This window comes from Lipotes vexillifer, unplaced genomic scaffold (genome assembly GCF_000442215.2).
Source record: "Lipotes vexillifer unplaced genomic scaffold, Lipotes_vexillifer_v1.1 scaffold444, whole genome shotgun sequence".
NCBI lineage: Eukaryota > Metazoa > Chordata > Mammalia > Artiodactyla > Lipotidae > Lipotes > Lipotes vexillifer.
Window position 1 is genome coordinate 4,507,383 of NW_006793488.1, and position 16,204 is coordinate 4,523,586.

At 43.8% G+C, this 16,204-nt stretch overlaps 1 protein-coding gene across 3 annotated transcripts in view; it reads right to left on the reverse strand.

The window, feature by feature from the left end:
- Positions 1 to 4,174: 4,174 nt before the first annotated feature.
- The window catches only part of TFAP2A (transcription factor AP-2 alpha), a 21,892-nt gene continuing 9,862 nt past the window's right edge, over positions 4,175 to 16,204 (reverse strand). For all 3 annotated transcript variants that reach the window (XM_007466395.1, XM_007466394.1, XM_007466393.1), the window contains 6 exons: positions 15,860 to 16,204; positions 12,708 to 12,759; positions 10,366 to 10,597; positions 8,402 to 8,520; positions 6,340 to 6,481; positions 4,175 to 4,463 (listed from right to left, as the gene is read on the reverse strand). The exon at positions 15,860 to 16,204 is cut by the window's right edge and continues 18 nt beyond it. In XM_007466395.1, coding sequence (XP_007466457.1) covers positions 4,175 to 4,463; positions 6,340 to 6,481; positions 8,402 to 8,520; positions 10,366 to 10,597; positions 12,708 to 12,759; positions 15,860 to 16,204 — 1,179 coding nt within the window. The remainder of the gene's footprint in view (positions 4,464 to 6,339; positions 6,482 to 8,401; positions 8,521 to 10,365; positions 10,598 to 12,707; positions 12,760 to 15,859) is intronic.

Here is a 16,204-nt window from a genome sequence, read left to right on the forward strand (position 1 = left end):
AATTGATTTATTTGAAACCAGAGGTTAAGGACTGAATTAGCTAAGTACAACTGGGTATTTCAAGCCACTGACTTCTCAAATGTCAAATCCCTTCTATTTTAAATATTATTTCAGCTGCGGGGCATTGCAGTCCTGATGGTAGTTCCATCAAGAACTCAAATTATATTAATATTCGATTTGGGGGAGGAATGGATTGGATTGTGATTTTTAAAGGGTGTTGGAGAATAGAAGGGGTAATGATGACTGCCAAACTGGAAGGAACATTGTGTTTCCATAAAAATTGGGCGTGGTAATTAGCACAGCCTAGCAAGCATCCTCATAATTCAACTGTGTATCCTAACTTGAGTTAATCCAAAGAGAATCACTATCGTTAGTATGTAAGTACCTGACCTGTCAAGTAATCACCATGTGTTTTAGAAAATACACGTTGGTCACAACAGAGAAAGCCAATATCCGTATAGCCATAACAGTCATTTTTAATAACACCCCCTCCAATCGCCCCACCCCTTAAATATATGCATAGTTTCTTTAAGTGTTTTGTTTAAAAAAAAAAGAAAAAGAAAATGACAATATCATGATCCTCCGCATGTCCTACTACAGAATAAAAACAACTAATTCTGTGCATTTGGAAACCATTGTTTGTTGTGACCTTGTAATGTTCTAACACACTATTTCCCTTCTATCTTTCTCAGGATGCCAGGATTATACTGGGTTCGGGTTTTCCAACATAACAAGCATCTGTAAATCCAGATATGAATGAATGGTATTTAATACGATTGTTTTCGTTTTAAAATGAGTATTTATGTGTCATTGGAGAAAGAGAAGCAATGTATGGCTGTTTATGAATGCTATTGTGCCTGAGGTTAGGATCCTCACACAATCTGAGATGCAGCCAAGAAAAACAGCCTTGATAGACAATGCTTCACTTCACCTGCTACGATGCTGTGTGCATTTCATTTCTGTCAAGAGTATGTACAGTTAGGGTTCATTCGCCTCATTATTTTGTTACATCTACGTTACAGTTAACCAGTCTCTCTAGGAAATAATAAATAACCGCTTTAAAAAACGATTGCCGCATCGCGTTCTGAGAGTACACTTTCCATCTGACTTTTTTTTTTTTTAACCCACCATTGTTATGAATTCGCTGGCTTCGGAAAATAGAATTTAGAGTCCACCAACTCTCGTTCGTCTGTCGAGATTGATTTTGCACTGCCGTCCACAAGGAGATTAGAAAGGAAAAGGCTGCAAAATGGACACTGTCTAATGCTTTGCTTCTTTAGTCCTTCAGAATGTCAGACTGGAAGAAGAAATGTTGAATCTGCTCCGCTATGTATGTCTAGATACTTTTCCTATGACCTTTCCTGTGAACCTTCCAGTTAACAACCTCCACTTTCTTCTTTTAAACCATTAAAAATCCTCCTCACTCCCAAAGCAAAGACTTTCCAAATCAGTTTACAAAAGCTCTGAATTCACCATTTTTATGTACAGGAAGTCCTTCCTTCTGTGAGGGCTAAGCGCTAGGACGGGCCTGCGGGGGGCGGGATCCGCAGCCCTCCCCCTCCCTCCCCGTCCCACCTCAGAGAAGCTTTTGTATTTCTAAAAGTTCCTAGGAGGAGCCCCGCGGTGAGGGAAAGGGGTGGGTGGGCATTTAGGGGGCAGGCAGAAAAGATTCTGGGAATCAACAGAGTTTCCCAGTCCCCTCTGCTACCTCAAGAGCTACTACGAACAGCACAGTAATGAGTTCATCTCTAAATGAAATATTAAAATACGTGGGAGACGATGTGTCCTCTCTGCTCCTGCTCCATGTACATTTCTGCCACTCTTCCCAGAAAGCTAGAGATAGTTTTCACTCATTTGCGTGGCTTAGCCGCTGAGAAGCCAGAGCAAGTAAGTGAATTTTGCAGTGGGTATTTCCTTTGTGTTAATGAACTAACAGTTTAAATTGCAGTTATCCTCCGAGACAGATTCCAAAGTAGCTGTGGAGGGCGAGCGAGAGGTTCTTCTGTCTGCTCTCCATCTTCCTTGTCATCCTTAATGTTTGGCTCTGAAGGTTTTATATTTTGGTTTTCAAAACACAAATGAAAACCTAAAGGATCAACATAAATAAAACTTTATTTTTAATAATAAAATTAATGTTTCTAGTAAGGAAAAGATAGTATGTCATTCCTTTAGCAGTACAAACAATCTTTTATCCAAAAGAATACATTGGGTTTTATTGTGTCATTTGTCTGAATACAGACTCAGTGGAATATCTAAATGATACCCTGCTCTGAACTCCAAGTTGAAAGTAAGTTTTTATTATACTTGAGGGAAACAATGGGTTCAGCTGCTTATTGCAAGGAGCAATTGCCAAGGGAGAGTTAAACTCAATTACTGTAACCATACTGAATAAAAAATACTGCCAAGAACAAAAATACGCCTGGGTAAAGACAGCCACTGAATAAAAAAAATCGACATAAAGCGTATCAAATATTTATTTATCTGGGCAACAAAGGACTATGATACATTGACAGGCATGGAATCTACTGCCAGCACAACTCAGTACAATACAGCTAGAATTGCTTCCAAAATGGCCAGTGAAAATACAGAATACCAGGTGGTCCCAAATGTTTGAAGTTCTTTGAACAAAAAGGGGGGGGGGAATCCCTAACCCTTGGTTTAAAGACAATACTCATTTATTGCTCAAATGATGCTTTTAAGGGAGGACAGTGGAATAAAACTTTTCTTTTTCCTCCCCACAATACATAGAACGGTTATCAAACCACTCAAGTTAAAAATCTTTCCAGGGTCCAATATCACTTTTTTCTTTCAGTTCAATGAAAAGCTAAATGTAATACTAATTATTTATAAAATTTTATTTTACTTTTTTTATTTGTTCAGCTGTTTCATTGTCGTCTTTAACATGCTACAACAGGGCTAAATTCATGAATACCAGAGGGGAAAAAAAAAAAAATCCCCCAAACCTTGGATTCCTAAATAAGTACCATGAACCACATGAAGAACTAATAGGGAAGATTCAAAACCCACTAAACAAGAGGTAAACGAGATCACCAGATAAATTAAAAAAAAAAAAAAGGCTTAAAACAGACTCACCATATTTACAATTCCCATTAAATTACACATAAATAAATATATACAGAGACGTGAACACTGATTCCCTTATAGAACTGTGAATCGTGTTGCCAGAGAGAGTTCAAGTTGGTCGCTTTACCTTGAAGAGGGAAAACTTCTAGAACTGAAGACAAGACATGGAACTTCGAGTATCTGTGTTCAAGTTTATTCACAATACTGATAAAAATGTCATTAGCCATTTTTGCCATTTTTTTCTTTTTCTTTTTTCTTTTTAGTATGGCTACAATCTGAAGTATGTAAGAGAAGGTGGTGATTCCGTCCCATGAAGCTCATATAATTTTTTTTTAATTTTTACGTTCTTTTTTCTAAAAAAAAAGTTTTAAATTTTTTTCGTTGTCGTTGTTGATTTGTTAGTTTAAAAAAAAAAAAAGGTTCACAAACTCGGACAGAACTTTTCTTTGCTGGCTTCACGGCCTGTTCTGTTCTCTTAGGCTCCACACGAGGGCAAAGGGGAGTTGGTGCTGATGGAGGAAGTCGGGTCCGGGGCCTGAGACTGCGGGGTCGCCCCGCTCACAGTGGAGCGCTGTCCCCGGGACCCCGAGACTCCGGACCGAAGGCGGTGGCGGCAGCGGCGGCAGCAGCAGCAGCAGTAGCAGCAGTGGGGGGTTGCTGATCCCGGAGCTGTCACCTGCCGGTGGTGATCGGTGGGTGCGGTAAAAGGCTTGGGCAATAAAACCACTTGGTGGTCAAGCATGGGTGTTCAATCCCATACTTGACCACCAATCTCCCTGCAGGTGGCAGAGTGTCAGCTGTGGTCTGAAGCAGGTGGTTTGAGTTTCAACGGAGGGCAGGAGCTGGTAAAGGGTCTTGGCACAAAGATTAACTATGAATCCTTCCCTCCACAACAATCTCTCACCCAGACTAATGTAGATGGTGGGATTATGAATCAAGGAGAATAGTGGCGGGGGGGGGGGGGGGGGGTGGATGGAGATGGAGATGGCGACGATGGAGATGATGGAGATGATGGAGATGGAGATGGAGTGGGTGGGCGCGCCGGGGCCGGGGAGGCGGCGCGGGCAGGGGGCGGGGCAGGAAGAGCGCCTCACTTTCTGTGTTTCTCCTCTTTGTCACCGCTTTTGGCGCTGCTGTCCGTGTGGCTGTTCGGGTTGTTGCTGAGGTACATTTTGTCCATGGCCTTGAGGGCCTCGGTGAGATAGTTCTGCAGGGCCGTGACCGCGGCGCACACCGCCGGGCTTCCGAAGCCGTGGGAGATGAGGTTGAAGTGGGTCAAGCAGCTCTGGATGCCCGGCTCCAGGATGGGGTTGGGTCTCGAGTTCCCCAGGGGAGATCGGTCCTGAGCCAGCAGGTCGGTGAACTCCTTGCATATCTGTCTGCAGCACAAGTGGGGCGGAGAGAGAGAGAGATGAGGCTGGGCAGCCAGCAGCATCCGCAGCAAAGAGAAAACCTTGCTCCCTGCCGTTACCTCTGCCTGGATCACGCCGACACCTGACCTGACCCAGAGCCCCAGAGACAGACTGGGGGGGAGGGGCACATGTTGGGAGACCCAGCCACCTGTCAGAGTCCGCCTAAACATCTCCTGCTCTTTAAACACTTCCACATATGCCTCTCTCTTGTCTTTCTGTGTGTGTGTGTGTGTGTCTCTCTCTCACCTCTCAGCTGCACCAAACTTCTAACCCCCTCCTCTCTCGCTCACACCAAGCATCCTAGACGCAAGAAAACATTTCACACGTTAGGAGAGAGACAAAGGTGAGTCAGAGGGGCAAGGAGTCAGAAACGCAAGCATCTCTTCAAAAGCCAATAGCATGCACCCATCAGCTGTCCTGCTCAAAATACTATGGAGCCCCCTCTTCCCTAATCTTCTAGAGACCTCAGCAGCAGTTTGGGGGGATGAACTCTCCACTCATTCACCTTCAGATCAGGGTGGATGTGCACAAGAAAGGCAAAACGTTTCTTGGGATTATTTTGCCTTTAAAAATAAAAGTCACCAGAAAAAAAAAAATGTTCCTTGGGGATAAGTCAGAGTGGTTTGGGGAAGAAGAAACAGACATTTCAATCGCCCATTCCACCTCTTTTCACATACACCAAAAGAACTTGTCTAGGAAAATTGTGAATATGGGCGTGTTTAGGAAGCTAAGAGAAGAGGGAAAAGTTGAAATACGGGCGATGCGGCCTGCACAGGGGAAGCTCAGTCTCTGAATCTGGGAAGCAAGAACTAGGTGGGCCTTCCTGAGGCAGCAGCAGCCTTTGGGTGGGGGGCTGTGAAGGGAGGATGGAGAACAGGAAGCAGTGGCAGGCTACCTCCTCCAAGGCCAGCTGGTGTCCCCAGGCCAGAAACTGCCCTGCCTGAGGCCGCTACCTCTGCTTCCATGCCCTCCTGTGACATCGACTTTGATAATTAAGGGCTTCCAAACAAGCCTTTTAATTTCCAGAAAACATATCAAAACAGTCATTTTCTTTTCACACACCACCTGCAGAAGCCCATTCAGCCCAGGCACCGATGGGAATATAACTTGGGCCATTTTGAAACCTATTTGACATCTCGCCTGTAGGCTAGAACTTGTGGTGGTGTTTGTGTGTGTGTGTGTGTGTGTGTGTGTACACAGCACTTTTGAGGAGGATGGAAAGGAAGGCAAGAAATGGGAGAAGGGATTAGGGTTGAAACTAGGACAGCTTTTGGCTTGAACATTTTGCAGGCCACTGCTTAATCCTTGCCCTTGGAGAACATATTGATAAGAGACAAAAACTGATACAGGCAAGTGTGTCACTCCTTTAAGAACTTGGTTCTGAGAATTTGAAAGAATAGATACATGTATGTGTACAGCTGAATCACTTTGCTGTACACCTGAAACTATCACAACATTGTTAACCAACTATACTCCAATATAAAATAAAAGGTTTAAAAAAAAAAAAGAACCTGATTCTGGTCTTTCTGACCAGAAATAGTCGCAAATCCACACTCAGCTTCCATCAAATCCCTACTATACCCCACCCCCATACACGTTAATTTTTTTGAAAAAATGAGAACGTGGGGTGAAAGGGGAAAGTGGGAAATATGCACTCACAGTCTTCCTTGTATTGCCCCTTTAAAATCAATTATGGTTTATTAGATTGTGTTGTAACTTCAATATTTACAACAGAGCTGATTAACACAAAAGGAAAAGAGGCCAAAAATGAGAGCAAAAACGATTTTGATTTTTGTTTCTCTTGACAGTGAGACACAGAGACCCCGAACAGGTAATGTCTTACTTTGTAGCCAGGAGCATGTTTTTTCTTGTCACTTGCTCATTGGGATCGGAATGTTGTCGGTTGAGAAATTCAGCTACTGCTTTGGCAGGAAATTCAGTTTCGCACACATACCCAAAGTCCCTGGCGAGGTGGACGGCCTCTCCTGGCAAGAGGTGAGAGGAGGGGGGTGAGGGCAAGAGAATGAAAAAAGTTGGGATCAAAACTGCCTCCCAACTCCCTTATTTTCTTAACCCAGATGTTGTAGGAAACACACACTACTTGTTTTCCCATTTCAGGCATTTTCTTTCCTTCTCTGTAGGATCTGGTGGCTGCACTTCCCAGGGAAAATGGCCACTTAGCCTAGAAGGCCGAGAGGATTGGAAAACGTAAAATCCCATCAACTCCCCTCCAGCCTCATCCCCAACCCCGATGACATTCCCCCACCTTCTCTTTCAAAATGTTTCTTGTATTCCAACCTCACACCTATCAACACATTCATAAATGATATTCATAATTACTCTTTGAGCTTTTCTGCAAGGGAACGACTAAGGGTTTACATTTTAACTTTATCGCATATAATTATCTGTTCATCCAAACCGATTAACCAAAAGGATTTGAGGGTCACTCCACTGAGTCTGCCTGTGTTGTTGATTTTCGAATCTTTGGTTTTAATTTCCTGAACCAGTTGGTTTTTACTGCAGGGCTTCCTGCCATTAGCTCCAGCTCCGGAAGAACGCATGCGCCAATTAGAGCATCAAAGCCCTCTCCGCTGAGCTTGTTTCCATAAAATGGAGCGGATCACAAACAATAACAGTTCTCCAGAAACTGCTTCCCTGCTACAGGACTCAACCCCAAAACCATGCACACTCTCACACTACACCCAAAGCCGCTACTACCATTTTCTCTGCGTATAATTGTTTCGGGGTCTGAACGGTGGGTTCCCAATGTACTGGTATTATTTTTAATATAATGCTACTGTAGCTGAGTTTCTGGCACTGAACAATTGCTTATGACTTAACAGTCACATTAGTATCATTTTGGGCACCATTAACGAATGGTTCATAGGGTTTCTCCTCAATTTTATGTTTTTAAATATTTTAAAAATTATTTACAAAGCTAGAACTTGAATTCAATTATACTATGTCTCCTCAAATACAAGATATAAATAAGATTAAGTGCCTTCTTTAAATATAAATGGTAGTTTTGAAATCTGCATCATAACTTAAGTGCCTCTTTTTTTCCTGTTGACATAAGACATTTCCAAAGGAACACAAAGGAAAATGCAAAAGAACGATACATTCATTCCAACACACCCAAACTTAAGGCAATTTAGTATCGGACAAACTTAACAGGGATCTAGAGGAAGTAGGGATGTGACTGCTGTGACTGGATTCTGATGTATCTAGAACAGCAAGTGAGGACAGGGTGAGCTTTTGTTTTGAGGGGTTTAGAAGCGAGTGTGTGTGTGTGTGTGTGTGTGTGTGTGTGTGTGTGTAAAAAGCTGACATGAGACACTTTCTGCAATGCTTATATTTCTTTTTTCTTTTCCTATCCAAATAACTCAAAGTCTAAAATTGCTCACTTTTCTTCCTCTCCAGTAGAGAAGCACAATTAAATGAGAGATAAGGGAGCATATGTTTGGAAAACAAAAACCTAAAAGGGCATATAACCCTGAGCTTTCAGGATGGTCTTAAATCAGGATGCAGGTCAAAGATTCCCAAATTAATTCAGGAAGTAATGGTCACGCATTTCTCAAACGCAGATGTCAGAATAGCTTAAGTGATTTACTGCTGAGCTCTATAAAGGAGACTGGAACTTGAAGAATATGCAGTTCTTAAGTTTTCACATTGTTTAGGTCAGAATTGGGCTAGGGAGGTGTAATTTTGTGGCAGAGGGGAAGAGGAAAGGAGGACAGGAATAAATGCAAATCGTTTTTTGACACGAATTCCGTTCACTTCTGGTTATGTTTTCTGGAAAAATGAAACTGCCCAACTGACAAAATACAACCAAACATCTGGCCACTGAATATTAGCCATTTTCTCAGAAGAAACTTCCCTTCTCTTTAGCAAGGGAACTCACTTACCCTCCACTAGTGATGTGAGCAGGGTGACATTGGCAGCTTTACGCCTCCCTGCTGGCAGATTTAATCCTATTTTGTCCAGTTTTTCTCTTAAAGATCTTCCTCCATTTTTAGACTTCGCCCTGTTTCACATGTGAGAAAGGGATTTAGAAAACATTTGGTTGCTCTGCATCACACTGTAGTCATTTTGACAACTTCCTCAAATGTACTTTTAAAAACTAAGGATCCTGGCCCCGAGATATGTAAGGAAGGGAAACCTAGGAAGGAATGGTACAGAAAGAACATAGGCGATAAATGCTTGTTAAACTCTAAAGCACCCCCTGTGTTCAGTTATTACTGCAACTATTGTGGCAGGTTGGAAGGTTCTGATTTCCCAGCTCTCTAAAGAAGACCCACAAACAAATAAACACGGCTCCCATCTCTAGGGTGTGAAGTATCTTTGAGTTCAACTGATGACTGTATATGTTCCCTGTTGTTACAATCACACAAATCCCAATGGGGTCTTTAAATTGTCTTTGCAAGATCTGCTGTTAGGTTATTCAGAGTAACCAAAGTTATCATCACTCTTACGTTTCTTTCTCTGGCTTTAGCCCCAGTGGGAAATTCATTTCACCAACTGTTTACATGCCATGTCACCAGCCTAACTAGAAAAGTCAAAAGTTGATATCAGCCTTTAAAAATTTCCCTGATTTCAGAGACGACGGAGGTGGTTCTAAATAGATGTCTAAATAGACTCCCGTAATCAGAAAGTGGTTAAGATAAATTGTTTAAATAAAACAGCAAATTAATTAATTTCAGATTTTATTCCCTACTCAAGTGCTCTTTAATTGTGTGGATTAGATTATACTCCCCTAGGTAAACAGTCTCCAATATTGGGGAGGGGGGAAGGGGGAGAAAAAGGCAGAGGGCGGATTCAGATCTGTGTCAATGAAAGATTACAAAGGGATAGCAAATGACCGTGAAGGAGGAAGGAAAGATTGGAATAGCTGATGTTAAACTCTGTATGGGATACACCCATCACAGCAGAACTCTGGGTCTATAAACAGATATATGAATAAATGTCAAAAGAATGAAGTTTTGGTCCACTTTCTCATTAAAAATTAAAAAGGAGAAAAAGGAGAAAATATTATCTGGGAAAGTTCAACGCAAGACCCACCACACACAATGCTGGGTGGAACCCTAGGAGCAAAAAGCCCAGAGGAGGGACAAACCTGCCCTGAGGGAAGGTGCTTCACCTCGCCGACCCTTATAAAATCTCATCTACGAAATGAATCATTCCGACCTCGCGCGGGTGAGACAAGAATCCCTGGCCACATATGCAACATGCAATCGTCGGTAGCGACCACACATAATGCACGTAAACGTGCCTCGCACGCTGCCTGGCACACATGGGGACGCTGTACATCGGAACCATTAGTGCGAGCACCTCGGGCGGGAGGGTCTGCTTCTGGTGACCCGGGGGCGTGGCACGGAGACTCTAGAGAAAACCATTGTCTTCTACATAAACCCTATTCAAGGGACGGCGGGCTGCAATCGGAGACCCTATTTGGAGGTAAGGCAAAGTGAGGCGCCTGAGAGGAAGTTTTCCTAGGCTTGCAAGGTGTGAGCGAGGAGGGAAAAGGCAGGCGCGCGGCGCCCCGCGGCTGCAGCGGCCGGGACTGAGCCCGCGGCGGAGCGAACTGCGCGTGCGCGCGGGGAGGGGGTGGGAGGAGGCAGAGGTCCCATTGAGCGCGCTGCGCCGGCCGACCCGGGCGCGCCCCCGGAACGACGGAGCGCGCGGGAACGCGGCGGAGTGCGCAGGCGCCCGCCGCCTCACCCCGCCCCCAGCTCCCACCCACCGGGTTCTACGCTCTTCTCCCCGCCCCTTTCTTTTCCCGCGAAGGGAGGGCCCTGGCGCGAGGCCCGTCCGCGTCGCCGGCCCGGCGCAGGCGCAGTGCTCGGCGGGCAGGGCCTCGCTCGGGCCTCACCTCCGCAGCACTCCGCCCAGCAGCGAAGCGTTGAGACACTCCGGCGGTGAGAGGCGCCGCTGTACTTCCGCCACCGTGACCTTGTACTTCGAGGTGGAGCTGAGGAGCGAGAGACGACCCGGAACTGAACAGAAGACTTCGTTGGGGTTCACGACGCCGCCGAAGAGGTTGTCCTTGTTGATGGGGATGGCGGAGACGGCGTTGCTGTTGGACTTGGACAGGGACACGGGGCCTGCGGAGACAGACGGGGAGGCCGCGTGTGGGCGCCGAGAATCCCTCCCGAGCCCTGCCCGACCCCGGCCCTCGTCCCGGCCCGGGCCGGCTCCCAGTCTTGCGCCGCAACCGCCGCTTTTCTTCCAGCCCTGACAATTCCGTGGCTCCTTCCCCATCTCCTGCCCTAGTCCCTGCTCCATCCCGGTACTGGGGATGGAGCCTGTGCCCCTCGGCGCGTCTCACCGGCAGCCGGGGGGCGGCCCAGCCCCGCCAGCCAGGCCTGTGCTTCTCCCTGGACCCTTTTGCCATTTAACGGCTGGGGCGCTGTCTAGAGATGGTGGTGAACTCGTGACCCTCCCGGCTCTCAGCATCCGAGGGAAGTGGCCCCAGGACGGGGTGCTGGAGCACGGGCTTGGGGTGCAAAGGAGGGGGTGACGTTTGTAAACCGAGAGCAAGCTATGTAGGCTCGGGAGTTTTCGCGGGGCGAGGGGTTTAGCGTTGGGGAGAAACCGCTTCACAGACCTATAATGAAAATCAGCCGAGAGTTTAGATGGCTAAAGCGGCCTGTAAACGAGCATTTCATTCAAGGCACCAAGCCGGGAAGTGGTGGATTCTGTTGTCACACCCCATCCTTTTGATAAATAGGCCCTTTCCTATGTTTATCTGTGGGAAAGACTCGAGTTTTGGAAATCCATTCCAAGCCCCGTTTTGAACTTGGAGAAAGAAGGATAAACAGGTCTACCATGGAAAACTAGCAATGTGTTCTTTTGATGAGCAAAGAGTTAATAGTCTTATGCTAAAACGTCTTCTTTGGGAAGGGGGAAAGGGGAGGATATGTTCTTGTTAGTTAAAATCATAAGCTCTTCATCGTTGGATCCACCATACTTAGAAAAAAATTCAAGGCCAGCAGAAAGTGTACTAACATGTTACGTTTCTAACACCAATATAATTCAGATGCATTCATAACCATTTAAGTACAGTATGCATTTGTATCTTAAAATTCCACATGGAGACATAATAATACATGTATGCATAATAATACATGTATACAGTACTCCTCCCTCTTGAATGGGGATATTTTAGACGTATAGGGAGGTTGGGGGGGGGGCTCTAGGTTTTGGATAGATCACTTGTGACATTAATAGCTCTGGGGAGGCTAATAGAGACAATAGGAGTTAAACGAACTCTTGAGAGATTACTAATAAAAGAGCCAATTATCATGTCGACTTGGAAAGAGCATCTCTTAAGATTTATCCCTTGCACATCTAATTTGACATGACAAAGACTTCACAGATGCAAAAATGAAACTTTAAACTCGCTAACAATATACTGATTGGGGTTAGAAATGGGAACAGTTTTATATAGCATCGTCCTCTGGTGGTGCCTAGAATCCTGAAATGTAACATTGCCACCATAACAAAAAAAAAAAAGAAAAGCTACTGTGAATAGCATTTAATCCGGTAAACTTTATTTCTACTCACTAAACACAACACAAATTACAAATCCATCCAAATCACTTGACACTTTTTTAAAACAATTTCTGCCCCAAACATTTATGCTAATAAACCTGACATCTTCAAAAAGCTAGTTTTAACCAAAAGCCAAATTTTTGTTAACCTAATTCACAAAGTTTAAAAAACCCTTAACTGCTAATGAGAAATTAAATTTAAGAACATGAAAGACTTTTTCCCCCTCTGCTAAGGAGTGCTATGTCTTTTTATCATCTGCTCCTATATTAATATTAAATTACTTGCACTGCTTTTAGCATTATACACTTCTTAACACTCATGGCCACTCACGCAATGGATTAACTGAACCGTTAAAACTGTTCCAAAATTGAAATGCCACTTCCAAATCTGTTCAACTATTACACATTTCATGTGTTTGTCCAGATATCATTAAACTAAATTAAATGTTCAAGTCATGAATCAGAACAAAGCTAGCCTGTTGCCATTACCAACATACTGAAAGCCGATCATTTAAGCATTGCTATTCTATGCCTATCTATTCGCTAATTCTGAGCCTTTAGGAAATCCTACTTGGAAAAAAATAAACACAGCTCTGCAAGTTCTTTTAAATAGCACTGTGCCTGTAAGGACATGCTTGGAACGCAGAAGGAAATGGCTTACCTTTCTTAATTACAGTTTGATCTGGGATGTTAATACCCGGGTCTTCTACGTGCTGCAACAAAAGGACACACATGGATGTAAATGTATAATCAAAACAAAAGGAAATGAATATTTCGTGCAAGATAGGGGGAGGGGAAGGTGTAGACTCAAAATTCCCCCCTCCCATCTAGTGACATTTATATATAAACATCTCATCTTGGCTCATTAGAATTGGGGGTTTTGCAGCTCAAGAGGTTTCACTGTACACCCACGGCCAATTTCTCGTTCCCCAGCAAATCATCCACATTTGAAGGAGCTGGGGGTGGGGAATAAAACTTTCTTTGGAAATTAAACCGAGTTTTGATCTTTCTCACAGTCAGTTCAACCTTTAAAAATACACCTAGCTTTAGTTTGGCGCCTCAGCGGCTTCGGACGTCAGCAATTCCAGCGTTCAGGCAGCAAAAGCCAGAGAAACAATAGAAATGACAGTCGGGAGTAACAGGGGAGTATTGGAAACGTTTTAGGTGATGTGATAAAGAGCAAACGTGTATACACACCTTCACTTGTGGATAAATGAAACAAATTTTTAAAAGGACTACTGTCTAAATTGGATATCAGATAGGGATATGAAAATGATAAAAAGAGAAACAAACAAAAATCCTTTGAGGTTTTCCTGTGTCCGTTAGCAGATTTGGATTTGTTAGTGTGGGTTTCTTTTTTCCTTTTTTTTTTTTTTTTCTACAGACGGATGGGTATACGTGTGTGCTAGAGTCAAAACGTGATTAGAAAGTAAAATGAAATCGTGTTTTCTAATGCAGAAACTGACAGGCAATATAATGTCTGCCTGTGTTTACAAATTAGCACCAGGGCTGCTGAGATAGAAGATTTCACAATCGTTACCAAACACAGGCATTACCATTAAAAAAACTATTACTTCCTTCTCTAGTCTTTGTCCAACAATAATACTGATTCGAACATTTTCCATTCTGTCTTGGATTTATGCTCCTGTTAATTGTGCCTGATCGCAATGATTCCGGGTGGATGGTACTAAGTTGCTTTATTACAGGTTTTATTATACTCAATGCTCTCATTTGTAACTTGCCTAAAGTGCTTCTGGATTTAAGTATAATTAAATTGAGAAATGTTCAGAAATGACTACTGCTGCAGTTCTTGTGTTTTAACTACATGGGGAAATATGATCCCTTTATGCATGCACCCTAAACCCATAAAGTAAATGTAATGTGGCATAATACTTTTATTTGTGTTATTTCTAGACCTTGTCCATACAGGGAAGACTGTTAAGTTTAAAACCCCACTGAGATATTAATGATTAAATAATTTTCACCATCGATTTGATTTTCTTAAATATTTGGCAGTCGTTCTTATTAAAGGTTAACTGTTGCAGCAATGGGAAAATTGAAAACAACCCTTTTCCTGACCCAAATTCCTTTGAAAGAATTTTTTTTCTTAAAAGGTGGGGGAGGGAAGGGGAAGAGCAGCAACTGGGTTTCCTTGTTTTTATTTGATCTTTTGATTAATTTCTCCTATTGGCCAATCTCACCACGAAGAGAGACTATACCGGTGTCAAGAATTCACACCAGCCACTTTGGAATTTTTGCAAAGTAGAGCAATTCTAATTCACAGTAGTTCCAAAAGCTCGCAACGTTATTTTGCAATTCAGATATTTCCAAGGAGCAGACTAGGATAAGGATTCAGAGAATCTTTGGGAAGGGGAACTAAAATGATCACAACTTCCAGGTTTGTTTTTTAACGGCCCTTTTCTCAGCTATTGCTCCTCTCATTTTACTTTCCAAGAAATGCACTGTTTAGTATCAGTTTCTAAAAACATGTATGAAAACACACACACACACACACACACACACACACACAATGCTTACTAAACCCCACATTGGATCAACTGCCTACTTTCCTGCTTTCCATGTTACGCTGCTAAACATAACCGACAAATTTCAGTGATTAACTAGGCCAAATGAGAGATGTAATAAATTTTCTATTTTCCTATGTAACTTAAATAATGTTTTAAATTCACCAAGCAAGCAGGTAAGTTCATCTGACCATTTTCTTTGCAATCTAATGCAGTAATCATTAAACTGTCAACGGACATATTGCTGTAATATTTGATGCAGTAATTTGAAATAGCATTTTAGCAAAAATCACATCCAGATACATTTCCTCTCCAAAGAAAAGCAGCATTAACAGAGCCTTTACAGCTTTAATAAAATTATTGGCTTGCTCTAATTCCATTTCAGGAAGGTTGTGAGCAAACCATAAATATGTAGAATTGAAGCAAGAGATGCTGGTTTAAATTTAATTTCATAAAGTATTTTCAAATTATCAGTAGCCTGGTTTGCATTGTAAACAGTAAATGTGCTAATACCATGCTTATTTAGAAATCATTTCAAACTGCATTTATTGATAACTGAATTAGCACTCAAAGAATGCATTGCCCGATAGTCTGAAAACATTCATTTAATATGGGGGTGTAGCGGGCTCTGAGAGGCGTTGGGAACCCAGTTAATGATTTATGAGGTCAACACTTAGCACCCCTAGGAAGAGAAAAAGGCTGCATTTAATGCCCTCCTCCTCGGACTTGCTACTTACTATTCTTTAATCAGGGTAGGGTATACACATAACTTTCAGATATCACTATAGCACTCATAAAATCCCGGTAAAAATAATCTTCCTAGTGTGTCTTTCACACTTTCTTTTAAATGGCCAGGGCATTTCAATGAGCCCTTTTGGTTGATTCTAACATGTTTTTCAGGACAGGGAGAAATCCCCACGACAGACACAGTGGTGGAATTAGATCCTCTCCCCGTCGAAACAGTTTACTGTCGTTGAGAGGGGAAGGTACCGTCAACGGTGACATTCGTCTAATTTCTCAATGGTAATATGCAGGCATTGTTTGAAGGAGCTCCAGGAGCCATTGTTCTAGGGGCAGAACCCTCAAGTACAATTCTTTTCCATTTTTTTAAGGCGGCTGTCTCGGTGGGTCCTTAAAGTGTCCACCCGAAAAACCAAAAGGAGATTTCGAGAAAGTAAACGCCGGGCAGGAAAGCCCGGGCCCCCCGGGCTGCACGTTCCGGGCGTTTTCTCGCGAGTGGGTGAGGAGGGTCTGCGTTTTCTCTCCCGCCGCCCGCGGGGCCTCTTACCGGAACGTCCTCGATGGCGTGAGGTAAGGAGTGGATCGGGAGGTCTCCGAGTCCTGAGCCAAGCCCATGGGGGCCGTGCAGGAGGTCCTCGTGCCGCCGGTAGTCCCTGCGGGGATCCAGGCCCGACAGCTGGTGGGGCAGCCCCCGGTGCGCGTGCAGGAGCCCAGACTCCTGGCTCTGCCTCTGGCCGGGCCAGCCCGGGTGCTGCGGCTGCGGCTGGGCGTGCAGTGGGTTCAGGCTGTAGGGGTCGTTGACGTGGGAGTAAGGGTCTTGCGACTGGGGGTAGATAGGCTGGTAGGGCGGGGGGAAGTAGGGGGGCTGGAAGTCGGCATTGGGGGTGTGGGA